Raw genomic sequence first — 14,924 nt, 5'->3', positions numbered from 1 at the left:
TATAATGGGAGAAAAGCAGACATTTACCATGGCCTCTACTATGGACTATACAAACCCCACCTGTGACAAACCAAGTTTAAAGTTTCGAATATCACACCTATAACAGGAAGGGTAAATATAAATTGCCTACAACTTAAGAGTTTGTTTTCTGCAAACACCTTTTATTAATAACATCTACTCTACCAGCTTGTAAGTTATCTATTACTATGTATCACTCCAAAACTTGGAGTATAAAACATTAATAATTACTTATTATCTCACATATTTTCTAATGATCAGGAATCTGGTAAAGATTGATTTGGATGTCTATGACTAAGAATCTCTTCTGAAATTGTAGTTACAATGTCACTAGAGCTGCAGTTATATGGAGGTTTGACTGGTGCTAGAGAATCTACTTCCCAAGGAGGTTTATTCACATGGCTGTTAGATGGAAGCTTCAGTCTCCTTGCAGTTTTGGGGCAAGATTCGCCTTTTCATCATATATATCTCTATACTGTTGCTGAGTATCCTCATGACAATGATTGGTTTCCCCAAAGTGAATGATCCATGGCAAAGCAAGAAGAAAGCTATAATGAACAGACTCAGAAGACAAATACTGTTACTTCTACCACATTTTCCTTTTTAGATTCATTAAGTACAGACCATACTCAAGGACAGAGGAGTTGGTTACCTTTTCAGTGGAGGACTTATCAAAAAAATTGTGTATAGGATTGCAAGGCGAGGTGGTGTACACCTGTAATCCCAGTGTCTCTGGAGGCTGAAACAGTAGGATGTCAAGTTTGAGACTAGCCTCAGCAATTTAGCAAGGTACTAGAAACTTAGTGAGACCTTGTTTCAAAATTAAAAATAAATTTTAAAAAAGGACTGGGAATGTAGTTAAGTTGTAAAGTGTCCCAATATAAAAAAAAAATGTCCATAGGTCTAAAACCACCAGTCTGTCCTCTGACCACAAAATACATTTATTTCATAGACTAAAAAAAAAAAAAGGAGGAAGAAAGGTATTCTTATCATTTTACAATGCCAACTTGAAATCCACACTGTTGGCACATAAATCATATCCTGGTATAGGTAAGGTTCTTCAAGTGCCTTTCAGAACAGCTCCTAAAATATAGTTCTTCACCATCAGATGATCTACAAACTACAATTATCTACAACACAAATATTCAACGTACACAAGTATAGCAAGCACAAGGCAATTACTATAGATATTCTTGTTCAAAAAGTAAAAAAAAAAAAAAAAAAAAAAAAAAAAAACAAGAGGTAAACAGGGATCACTGGTCCATAACAATTCTGAAATCCAACCAGAAAAATTTTTAAAGTTCCTCGATTAGGACTTAAGCCTACTACTACTCAGAAATATCCATGGTACTTGGTATGAAATTCTTGCCTCTTTCATGATCTAACTCATATTAATTTGAAACAGGATATAGATAAAGCTATGAAGTGTTCTGAGCTTGGGTTCTATCAAAAGAACACTGAAGTTACAAAAGCATTTTCATTTTGTATGTCTCTCTTCATTTCAGATCGAATTAGTGGCATTTTTGCCAACACAATGCTGTTTTATGTTTTACATTTTCTTTCTTTCTTTCTTTCTTTTTTAAGACAAGTGCCACACCCTTCTGTTGTTATCCTTCTGAGGTTACTGAGAGACAATGCTCTTAAGCATCTTAGAAAATCTATGTTTTGTTTTTTGATTCTTTTAATTGTATATAATAATTCTTTTTGACATGATTATAAAATCACGGAATATAATTTGTTGTAATTCAGTCCCAATACCTCCCCCTTTCTCTCCCCTTCTTCCTTCCCCTATTCCCTTCCCTTTACTGATTTGTCTGCTATATACTTAGTTTATTTTTTTAATTAGTATCTTGTGAATATACATGATGGTGAGATTCACTGTGGTACATTCACATATGTTTAAGGGAAAATCAATGAAATTCATTCATTGTTCTTTCCTTATCCCATCCCGCCTCACTCTCCTTCATTCCCTTTCATTCTACTCCACTGGTCTTCTTCTGATTTATTTTGTTTTGTTTTTTTCCTCAGAAGATAGGATATCAATATCCAGAATATACAAAGAACTCTGTAGGGATTCTGACCATGGAAATCTACAGGGAAGAGTTCCCTGGTGAGCAAACTCCTGGGAGGTAACAGGCACCCTGTTTCCCACCTTAGATTGCCGTGCAATCTCTCTTAGGATCTAGTAACAGCTAATATATGTGCAATGACTAGCTGGTATGGCAATGCCCTAAGAAGCCTGTGAGTTAGAGCCTCATCAAGCCTTCACTTTGATTGCAGGCACATAGCTCCTGGGAATGAAGGAACTTGTTTGCTAGACAACTACAATGTTTCATCAAGCTCTGGTGCTCCTCGATATGCCTGCCTAACAGTAACATCAGACGATGGACTTTCTTGAGAACTGCACAAAGGTCATAACATTGCATATTGTAACTGTGAAATGTAACTGCAGAATAAGCAACCTTACTGATACTCTAAACAATATGTAGTTATGGTACTAATGACCTAATGTAACCTATTAATATAAATAAAGTTTGGCAGCTTAGTCTCTCAGCCACTCTGCCACCATCCCTGCCTCTGTACCTTGTCTCTGTATCCTCTTTATTATTATTCCTTACATAACTCAAAAAACTTAATGTCAAAAAATCAATGAACAGGCAAAAGAACTGAATAGACACTTCTCAAAAGAAGAAATACAAATAGTCAACAAATATATTTTATAAAATGTTCAACATTCTAGGAATTAGGGAAATGCTAATTAAAACTGCATTGAAAGGGCTGGGGTTGTGGCTCAGCGGTAAAGCACTCACCTCGCACATGTGAGACCCTGGGTTCGATCCTCAGCACCACAAAATAAACAAAATAAAGATACTGTGTCCATGTATAATTAAAAAATTTTTAAAAAACTGCATTGAGATTTCATCTCATTCCAGTCAGAGAAGCAATTATTAAGAATACAAATAACAATAAATGTTGGCAAGGATATGGGGAAAAGGTACACTCATACATTGTTGGTGGGACTGAAAATTAGTGCAAATACTCTATAAAACAGTATAGAGATTCCTCAAAACACTGAATGGAACCACCATATGACCCATATGACCCACCATATGACCAGTTATCCCACCCTTTGGTATGTATCCAAAGGATTTAAAATCAGTATACTATACTGAGGCAGCCACATCAGTGTTTATAACAGCACAATTCACAATATCCAAGCTATACAACAAGTCTAGGTTTTCCTTCAATGGATGAATGTATAAATGAAATGTGGTATATTTGACATAAAGAAAAATGACATTATGCCATTAGGTGGTAAATCAATGGAACTGGGGACTACCATGATAAATAAAAAAGCCAGTCTTTGAAAGTCAAAGGTCAAATATTCTCTCTAATATGCTGTGGCTAATTCAAAATAAAAGGGGATTTAAAAATAGAAGAAAATCTATGTTTGATTAAGTGATTTTCTAAGGCAGTGTGCTGGATCTTTCTGGAGGTTTAATTGAGGATTTTGTAGTTTTTATCTTCAGTTTTACTATTAGAACATATTTTTCTGAAAGTGGCCTGAAATAATTTTTATTCAGAAGTCATTTCTTAATTTTAGTATTATCTTCTAATGAGAAAGTTGGTAAAATCATTGGAAACATTAAATTACATCTTTTTAAAAACAGCCTTTCCTTTTGCTTCTCTCTCTCTCCTCTCATATTATGCTTTAAATACCAAAAAGAAACCAGAAAACCCTTCTAACAGTCTGTCTAAAAGCCTCTTTGGAAAGACACCTATTTCATAAAATATCCTTTACACATTCCACATTATTGTAGGTGACAAATGTGTTGTTAAACATTCTGTCATTACAAAACAAGAATTCCCTGTTCTGCTAGTTTCCAATAATCATCCTCACTTCTGCAAATGCTTATCTGACAATTTCTTCAAGGACCCTCAAGTTTTCACAAACACTATAAAAAAATCCCTCCAGCTTCTGTCTTTTCCATAGAGCTGCTTGAGCGTCCTTGCATACCACAATCGGCTTCCACCAGAGTGGGTGATCCCAGAGAGCATGGAAGAAGTCCCAGTGCATTTAATGAGCTAGTCTTATACCTCTTAGTCACAAGATACAATGACTTAATAGGAGTGGGACTATTTCTGTCTTTGGAAGAGAAGAGTAACAAAGAATTTCTGGATATAAAGTCATGTGCTACTATGATGGTGCTTCATCCTTAGAAATGCGCATTAGGCAATTTTATAGAGTGGAAAATCAGTATACTTACACAAACTGGAAGGTATGGCCTACTGCATACCTAGTCATATGGTATGGCCACCATTGTATATGCAGTCTATCATTGACTGAAACATTGCTATGCAGTACATGACTGTATTTTATATTATCACTGCCTGAACTGTGATTTATCACTTTAACTCTATCCATATATTGCTGGTCACATAGAAAGTACTCAATTAATATTTTAGCATTATTTTTTTTACTGACCTTTTAAAGCCAACTCTATCTGTAGCTCCAGAAAAATAGAACTAAAAGAACCTGATGGTTTGGATCTGGACTGTCCCCTCAAAGTGTCATGTGCTTAAAGGCAGGGCTTTGGGGAAGAGATTAGATCATGGGGACTCTCTTATCGTGGATTTAATTCATTGATGCCAAGGGAGTAGGATCTAGTTGGAGGAATTAGGTCAAAGGGGGTATGCTCTGGAAGAGTTTATCCTCTCTGGCTCTCTGCTTTCTGGCTGCCATAAACTGAGCAGCTTTCTTAAGTCACACCCTTCCACCACAAAGTTCTGCCTCATCTCAGGCCAGAGCAATGGAGTCTGCTGACCATGAACTAAGACCTCTGAAATCATGAATCAAAATAAACTTTAAACTTTCCTCTTCTAAGTTGGTCTTGTCAGATATTTTGAACCCAGTGATTATAAGCCAACACACACAAGGACTGTATACATATATTTGTTTTATATAGAGAGAAAAAAATGGTTTATCTTAAAGAATTACTTTATATGAGAGCTATGTTGGAGATAACAAATCCAAAATTCATGGGGAAGGTTGACAAGATGAATACTCAGGAAAAAGTCAATGTGCAATCTTTAGTGTGCAATTTGTAGAGCAGGCTGGCAGAGTAGAAATTCAGGTAGTAGTTCTGATACAGTCTTGAGGCAGAATCCCTCCTTCAGAAAAATGATAGTTTTTACTCTACATTCAACTGATTGAATAAAACCCCCCACATTAACAAAAGTAATACCCTTTATTTAAAGTCAATTGATTGTAAATACAAGTCATGTCTACCAAATGCCTTTACAATAATACCTTGAATAGCATTTGTTCAAACAACTGGTCACCATAACTTACCAAAATAATAAATAAAATAAAACATCATCTCAAATGTCAGTTTCTCTATAAAGTTTACAACAAAATGCAATTCATTCAGTCAGTTCAATATAGAGGCATTTATTAAGTACCTACTCCATACAAGTGACAGTGGTAAAAGTTAAAATTTAAAAATGAGAACGTCACAGATTCTTTTTTATGGAGTGCAGTTTAGGAAGAAAATAGCATTATTATCATTGCCAGTGCATCATCACTATCCCTTGATATCCACAGCTACCATGTTGATAACTAACGTTCACTAAGAGTTCTGCTGTAACCATTTATAAGGTTATGTTAGTCCACCCAAGAATCCAGTAACACCTACATGCTACTGTGCTTTGCCCAAGGTTTCTGAGATAGTCCATTACAATGCCAGGATTTAATCCCAGTTGTGGTCTGAATCCTTGTCCCATGGATGAGTTCAGAAGAAAAACCTGGGTCTCACAGGAAATGATGCAGAAACACAAGAATTCTGAAAAAGGGTGCATGGTGCCTGCAAGGGCAACAAACTATGGATTGGACCATTTTTTCATTAATATTTAAATATAATTATTGATATGGCTGGATTTATAATTGTCTTCAGTTTATAAATGTGCCTTTTTGGCAGCAGAATACAACAGACACTAGAATGTCAATGTGTAAATCAATGGAAGTGTAAATGATGTGATTCAGCAATCTGTATACGGGGTAAAAATGGGAGTTCATAACCCACTTGGATCAAACTGTGAAATATGATATATCAAGAACTATGTAATGTTTTGAACGACCAACAGTAAAAAAAGAAAATAAATAAATAAATAAATAAAATGTGCCTTTTTATATTTTTATATTCTTTCTAGGAATCTTAACTGCATATGCATAATCAAGTAGTGGTAATCCAATGAACCCATAGTCTTTGACCCTCTGTTGACTTTCTGTGTATAGGTTATGAAATGCATTCAAACGAACATCCAGTTTATCTTGGCTTACACTTGTTCCTGGACTCTTACTGTCTCCCCTGTACAATCAGAGCTTTACAGCCAGCCTTTTATTGGTTCCTTGTTTCTAGGATCTCCTCCTTAACTTCCTAAAGGTGTGCTGCTGCTCACTCCAATAAGAACTGCAATTGGCCCAGTAAAATGTGGGGTTTCTTCATCTGCTTTCAACTGAATTCACAATGTTTAGCTGACAACACCATTCTCATAATCTCACTTCCCAAAATTAATTCTGATCCCTCTGGCAACAAAACTGCTGGGTATTGTGTTCATCCCTAGGCCAGGGAATTTACAATATGCACTGACAAGCAATGTATATGAGTATCCCAAGCAAGAACACCAGAAACTATTGCTATTTTTACCTAATACTTTAATAGTTTTTCAAGCATGAAATTTCAGTTGTCTTGTCATTGAAGTTGTTAGTGACAATTTTGTCCAGTTTTATAGACACTTACTCGTAGACCAGAAACCCTCCTTTATGTGGAGGGAAAAATTGTCAAACTTTACATTGCCATTATTAGAAGCCCTAATTTTTGTATACTTTTTGTCTTAGTAATATAACAGCTTCCAAATATATGCAAAAGTAACTTGAAGGGCTGGAGTTGTGGCTCAGTGGTAGAGCACTTGCCTGGCATGTGTGCAACCCTGGGTTCAATCCTCAGCACTGCATATAAATAAATAAATAAAATAAAATATCCATTAAAAAATAATTTGAATTAAGTGATGAAAGATAAATCCATGTTAATAATCTACATGCTTAAGTTTATATTACCATATTGGTATAATAATTACTTTGAAAAGACCATAAATTTTCAATATACTGATTTTTTCATTGTGGATTTCAACATGATTCTAGGAACACTCTTTAAGACTTCTATAGTAGAGAAGCTTGCAAACGCACACTGAAATTATCCCAAAGGAGGCATATGTTCATAGTCTTGCTAATAGGTCAGCTTTTATGCTTTCAGTAAGGTGATACTGATACTTGTTTGAATAAAGCATATCATAAACCTAGACTTACAAGAAAAATTACTTTATTCATTATATTGGCTCATATTTCACCCAGGTTTCCTTATTCAGACTAGTCTGAAATTTTCTAAAATTAGTATAAAAAATACCAGTCCAAATAATTTCAAGCTAAACAACATTTTTCTTTTCCTCATTTGAATAAAATGCTCTTCTCTCAGTTTCTCTGTGCCTACTTTCAGGGATAAAAATATTTTTAAATCATCCAAAAAAACTTAAAGCAAGTTATAGGAAACAATAGGAGAGTAACCTGTGATTTAACCCAGCTTTTAATTTTACATGAATGAATATATATTTCCACTTCATGAACATATTGCAATTAATCCATACAAATACCTACTAACAGACATTTCATTATTTCCATTTCTCACTATCATGAACAATATCAAGTGAAAATTCTTAAGTCTTTTGTATTTGTAAGATATAAACCTAGAAGTTTATATGTATGAGAATCTTTGTCTTCACTAGATAATTCAAATTCACTAAATTTGAATTCTGATTTGTTCAATATTCAGGCCATATCTGTACACAAAAGTTTTCAATTCTTTATACTTTTGATATCAGAGTTATTACATTTTGCCAACCTTACAGCTATAAAAGTAAACTCATATGGTTGTTTTAATTTATATTGCCCTAAATGCTAATGAGATGAATATCCTTTCACATATTTGTTGATCATTTATTAGAGAGAAAAAAGAAAGACAGAGAGACAGACGGGATGGGGATAGTGGGAGGGGAACAGAGATCAGAAGAATATAAGGCTATATGAATACTTGGAAATATAGAGTTATACAAGCCTAAGTTTTGTTAAATTATTTTCACTACATTTCGTGATGTTTAAGATATCAATTTTATTTTAAAAACTAAGTTTTAAACAAATTTAGACTTTGAGTTAGTTCTGCACATTGAAGGTGGTATATGCTATATGTTGGCTCTTTTATGTTAATATAGTTAATAGCTATAGTTAATATTGGGGCTAATTTTGACATAATTGTACAAATTTATTGGATACTTCTTCAGTCCTCTGTACTTCCCCTTTACCTCCTTTCTTCCCTCCCCCTGTTCCCTTTCCTCTATTCTACTAGTCTTCTATTTTCTTATTTTTTTAATTAATGCATCATAAGTACATAACAAAAACTGATTCAGAAAATAGTTAGCACTTACTCGTAGACCAGAAATCCTCCTCATGGTAACCTGGCGGTTTGAATCATGGTGTCCAGAAATTTGGTTTGGACCCGGGAACATGAAATCTCTTGTATTTTCATCATATGTAGACAATGTTTCACCCACTACAAGAAAGATATCCTATGATTCAAATTATAACAAAATATTCTATTTAGAAACCAAATCATCAAGTATAGCATATATATATATTGCCTGATGTCTTATTAGATACCTGCTCCAGGGCCATGTTTATCTTCTATGAAAGAAAAATTAGACACATATTAAATATTTTAACATGTTTTCAATTTCAGAAATATACTACATATTTTAGCAATTCTTTTCAACTCCACGCTTGAAGAAAATGGGGCTATTCATGTAAACTTGGTGCATACCTACGAGTTCCTAGAAAAAAATCCATTTAAAAATAAAAAGTTGGGGGCTGGGGTTGTGGCTCAGTGGTAGAGTGCTCGCCTAGCACGCACAAGGCACCAGGTTCAATCCTCAACACCACATAAATGTAAAATAAAGATATTGTGTCCACCTAAAGCTTAAGAATAAATATTTTTAAAATAAATAAAGAAATAAAAATTAAAAGTTGGGCCTGGCATGATTGCACACACCTGTAATCCCAGAGGCTGGGGATGCTGAGGCAGGAAGATGGCAAGTTCAATGCAAGCCTCAGCAATGGTGAGGTGCTAAGCAACTCAGTGAGGCCCTGTCTCTAAATAAAATAAAAATAGGACTGAGGATGTGGCTCAGTGGTTGAGTGCCCCTGAGTTCAATTACTGGTACCAAAATGAATGAATGAATGAATAAATAAATAAATAAATAAATAAATAAATAAATAAAAAGTTGGTGTGACATTTATACATCTAAAATGTAATTACCACTCTCTACAATTTTTCTATCTCCCATTTTTTCCCTTTCTGCCTATCTGTTAAAAAAATAATTGTATAATTTGTACAATTTGTGACTACCTGAATTAGGTATATATGTAATATTTAAACTTTTCAGGTTACTAGCATTTAATAATATACATCTGATTTTCACATAAAATAATGATTTGATTATACAGATTTCTCCTCAAAATCAGAAATAAAACTAGCATCTATTTTAATGATGTATCTTATCCAGGGATCTAGGTTTACTATATAACTAAGGATATATTCCCCTCCATTCTCAATAATAATCAACACACAAAAGCAGGATTAATTGACTATCAAAATATATATATATTTTAGAAAAATCTCAAAAACAATTAATTTTTAATGACTGACTAAAATATCCTAGAATGTTAACAGGTTACATTCCGTTTTCAATTATTGTTATTTATCCAATTTCAGAACAATGGGCTTAAGTACCAATTTTTATGTCAGTCTCTCTATATTATTAAGTACCAATCTTATGTCAATCTTTCTATATTATTTTGGCCCATTGGCATTTTACACATAGTGAACAAATGGTAAAATATCAACTTTGTTTTTAATTTGAGAAGGAGAAAAGATGAGATTTTTTTTTTAAAATACTTCATTGAAATGATTTCCCATATCAATTACTTTATCAAATAAGTCATACGGTACCTGGTGGAACTAGCTGTATCAACTCGAACACTGCTGTATCATCTGAGAGTTTAAAGAAAAATTTCCTTAAGTAAACAATTTAATAATAAACAAAAACAAATTATTTTAATCTAAAAGCCAAAGTAATCACTGACAACAGGTATGTTTGTATCTAGTGGACTATATTTTTTTATAAATGTAAATTGTCTATTATTTAATTGGAGTGGTAAGTATAGTTAAGGTGAATTATAAAATTCCTTGTACTTTTAATATGTCAAAATACCTCATAATAACCTTAAAAAATATAACCAAATAAATTACACGCTTTCTACCTTCTGAGGACCCAAAAATGATATAATCTCCTCCTTTCTTTGTCATTTTCAAACAATGAAAAATCTCATTCAATGTCCTATCTATATATTTAACCTATAAGGAAATATATAACAAAGGAATAAATATTCCCTTTAAGTCATAACTTGTGGCTATACTGAGAAAAAATATATATAATCCTCCTTCTTAAGAACCTTGAGTTCCATTGAGAAAACAAACATTAAATAAAATGGAAACACAAATAAATATACAATTATAAACTACAAGTACAACACAGGCATTGTAGATAGTGCTATCAGATGTTATAACAACAGGTCCTATTCTAGTCAGGAAGGCAGTGAAAGCTTCTCTGAGAAACTACTCCTAATCTAAAGCATGAGTAAATTATAAACTGGGATTTAGGGATACTAGGGAAGTAGTCTCCCCCCCCCCCCCCCCCCCCCCCCCCCGGCCAAGCAGAAGAAACAGCATAGGCAAAGGCTCTAAATATAACATTGCAAGGCAATCTGGGAGATTAGGTAGCTCAAAAACAAACCTCCTTCTAAAATGCACTGGAAAATGTAGAAAACTTTAAAAAAAATGCTTAAAGGCACAGGAGACCAGGTCTGAAACTCATGTAAGAAGGAAAGACAGATGAGCCTGTCATTTGAGGCTATTTTCTCTGTTGGTATCAGAGAATTCGGATAGAGGCAGTTAAGAGGATGGGAAGCTGAAAACAACTTCTGATAAACTCATGAAGAAGATGAATAAACCTTGGAGTTTCCTGACCTTGGGAGAGCAAGGAAAAAAGACCTGGAAATAAAGACCAATGACCTGATACACTGGCTGAATTATATGTTTGGATCACTGAAAAGATAAACCCTAAAATAAAGAATAAAATAAAAATAAATAGCCAAATAGAAATTAAGACCCCAATTTGAAATATAAATCCTGTCTGAATTAACATAATACAGAATTGCATGCCTCCTACCAATTTGCTAAAATAATCATAAATCCTATCTGAAGGAAAACATTTTCACAGAAAACTATAATTATTTTTAAAATTTTTATAAGGTCTAGCATTTAAGGAGAACTGATTGGATACATATATAGGAAAATATATAACTGGGATCAAAAGTCAAGAGAAATAACAGGAAATAAAAAGAGATCAACAGAAGATTCAGAAAATCAAGTTATTAGACAGGGATTTAAGTTTTCCTAATAGGACTTCCCATTAGTAATCTGGTATGTATTGAGCTTAGAAGTCTTCACCCTAACAAGAAAAATGCTGAAATTCACCATTCTTCTTAGATCCATGAGAAAAGTGAGGTCACAGGAAAAACCACTTTCCCCAAAATCAGAAAGACAAGTTGATATAGAGACTCACAACTTAACACAGCAGAATCCACAGGCAAGAATCATCTGTGGGAATCAGTGCTAGAGGAGAAAAACCTGAATTACAACTGACAATTTCTGTAGGCTTTATATGGACAACTCTGAGATCTAAGTTTAGAAAGACCCTGTCATGGGGTAAGAGGTCATATTTTGTGAGTTTTACCTCCGGACTGTATCAGGTCCTCACTGTGAATATTGGAGAAAAATCCTCTTATAACTCCAGAGCAAAAGGAAGCATATGGAGTATTCCAGAGCATTCTCTTCTTAACACTACCTTCCCTCAGGAAAAAATAATTGAACTACAGTTCAAATCTACCCAGAGGAAAGGAAATGTCAAATTCAGCCAGCTCTAGACTTATCCATGGGGGAAGGAAACACACACACATACATACACACACCCCATCTAGCCTTCTTAGCCTTTTACATGGATAGCAATTATTATTGTTGCTCAGGATAGCAATCTGAGTAACAATAATAACCATGCTGTATTAAATGTCTACTATGCACCAAGCATATTATGCAGGCTGTGTTATTTCATTCAAACAAGACCCTATGCTTAGAGAAGGAAAGCCATTTGTGCAGCTAGCATTCAACTGGCTATAGAGTCTGCAGATGATAGTGCCCCTTTGAGCGAAATATTATGTTTTGACAGTCCTATAATTTTATCATGCATTTTTAAAAGATATATATTGAATTTTAAAAACTACCCACATGGTATTCATAAGACATATATGTAAAATATTAGGGCACAGGAAAACAGAAAATAAGAATATAGAAAAAGATATAACATGTAACAATTAAAAGACAACCAGTTTAACAATACTATAAAAGAAGAAGTAGTCTTAAACTAATGTCATCAATATTATAAGATCCATTTCATCACTTCATAAATCCCTGGCAAGACTAGCCAAAAGAAGAAAAGAAAACACACAAAATTACAAAATATCAGGAATAAACAGAGACACAAAAAGATGTTTAAAAATAGTAGGAGGATATTATGAATAATTCCATGCTACTGAATTATTGGATATACCTTATTTGCATCTCAATTCCAATAAAAAACATAACAACCATAGCACAATTAGGAAAATGTGACCTAAGGAGATATTTGATATTAAAAAATTGCTCACATTTTAGGTGTGACCAAGTCCTATATTTTAGATATTCATATATCTATAGATGAAAGGATATGACAGCTAAAATTTACTTCAAAGTAAGAATATATGAATAAAATCAAATTCCTACAAAAAGAAAACTTTAATCCAGACAAATTCACTGGCAAGTTATTTCAAATTTTTTTTTAAATGCCAATTATATGCATACTCTTTCAAGAAACAACAAAAGAAGGAACCCTTCCCAAACTGTTTTATGATATCCCATCAAAACCTTGATACTAAAACCTGACAAGAACCTCACAAGAAAAGAAAATGACATTCTATATGTAAAAATCCTAACCCAAATATTATCAAATCAATTCCACCAACATATAAATGTGGCTTAATATTAAAAAAAATAAAGCAATATGAGGTGCCACATTAAAAGAATAAAGTAGAAAACAATGGTTCATAAAATTGAGCCATCATTACTTACAAGGAAAAAAAAAAGCAGCAACAAAAACAGAAGAAAAATGTCTTAATCTGATAAAGGCTTTTAACCAAAACCTAAAGTAAGCAAATATCAAGTGGTGAAAGTTGAAACTTTCCCTCTGAGGTCAAGAGTAAGACATTTACTTCATACATTGCTATTACTGCTATCATTGACTTCAACATTTTACTGGAGTTCTAAGCAATATAGTAAAGCAATAAAAAGTAATAAAAGATATTATAATAAGAGAAATATATTTCTTATTACTTAAGGAGATATGTGTTTAAAATATCTTAAAGAATCGTAAGTCATATTTTTTAAAATTAATGCACATAGCAAGTTTGCTAGAAACAAGATTAATTATGCTGAAGTCAATTGTATATATTTTCTGTACCAGCAACAGTTAGAAATAGCATTGTAATCTGATTTAAATGAGATTACAATCTGGTTTAAAAGTATAAGGTATCTAGAAAAGTACTGGAAAATACTTCTCAAGATTGTTACACAGAAAATCACAAACATCAAGTGTAATTAAAGAAGAGTTAAATATTAATAAAGGATTATATATGCTTGTAAGACATCAACCAATCACAAGGTATGGTGGATATTTATTTATATATTTATATATATATATATATGTGTGTGTGTGTGTGTGTGTGTGTGTGTGTGTATAGATACACAATTCAAGTAAAAGACTACTTGAAAAATTATAAAATAGTCAGGAAAATGAAAAATTAGTGGATATTTGTTAAAATTAAGAAAGTGTTCATTTTAGGTGTGATACAGTACTACTGTTTCTTTAGGTTAGCTATCCTTATAAATAAAGGAATGGGAATAAGATGTCTTGATATTTGCTTCAAAATAATCTGAAAGGGGGAGCTGAAATAAGGAGATATAATTAGATAGAAAAATATTAGCCATAAATTGATAATTACTGAACTAAGTAGTAGGTACATGTTTTCATTATTTTCTTTTGTATACATGTAAAATGTTTTCCAATAAAAGATTTTTCATGCTTTTGATTAGAGAAAAGCTGTGTGTGTGTGTGCAGTCATGCTTTGTAAATATTACCATTGTGCAAGAACTAAAATGAGATACTGCCTCAACCCGATAAGATGGCTACTATTAAAAAAAAAAAAAAACAGCAAGAAATTGAAACCCTTATGCAGTTAGTGGGAATGTAAAATTGGTATAGCTATTACAGAAAACAATATTGGTGGTTCGAAAAAAAATTAATTCCCATATGATCCAGCAAGTGTACAACTGAATATATATGTATAAAACAACTAAAAGTAGGAACTCAAATAATATTTGCATTCTATTATAGTCTGGATTTGCAATATGCTCCAAAGGCTCATGTGTTAAGTCAGTGCTAGATGATGGTGTTAATGGAAAATTGTGTAAGCTGTAGAAGGTGGGGCCCTGGTTGAAGAAAGGAGGTCACTAGGGTTGTGACTTTGAAGTATCTATTTTGTCCCCATCCCCTGCTTACAGCCACCATGAGGTGAACAGCTTTGATCCATC

General features: G+C 33.2%; 1 protein-coding gene across 2 annotated transcripts in view; it reads right to left on the bottom strand.

Moving 5' to 3' along the window:
- SPATA6 (spermatogenesis associated 6) overlaps positions 1 to 14,924 on the bottom strand; it is a 119,673-nt gene that overhangs the window by 69,488 nt on the left and 35,261 nt on the right. For both annotated transcript variants that reach the window (XM_081307147.1, XM_081307148.1), the window contains exons 4-5: positions 10,134 to 10,175; positions 8,554 to 8,678 (exon numbers count right to left, since the gene is read on the bottom strand). In XM_081307147.1, coding sequence (XP_081163273.1) covers positions 8,554 to 8,678; positions 10,134 to 10,175 — 167 coding nt within the window. The remainder of the gene's footprint in view (positions 1 to 8,553; positions 8,679 to 10,133; positions 10,176 to 14,924) is intronic.

Source organism: Spermophilus citellus (assembly GCF_964194105.1).
Source record: "Spermophilus citellus genome assembly, chromosome: 9".
Lineage (NCBI taxonomy): Eukaryota > Metazoa > Chordata > Mammalia > Rodentia > Sciuridae > Spermophilus > Spermophilus citellus.
This window is presented reverse-complemented; position numbering and strand designations above follow the sequence as displayed.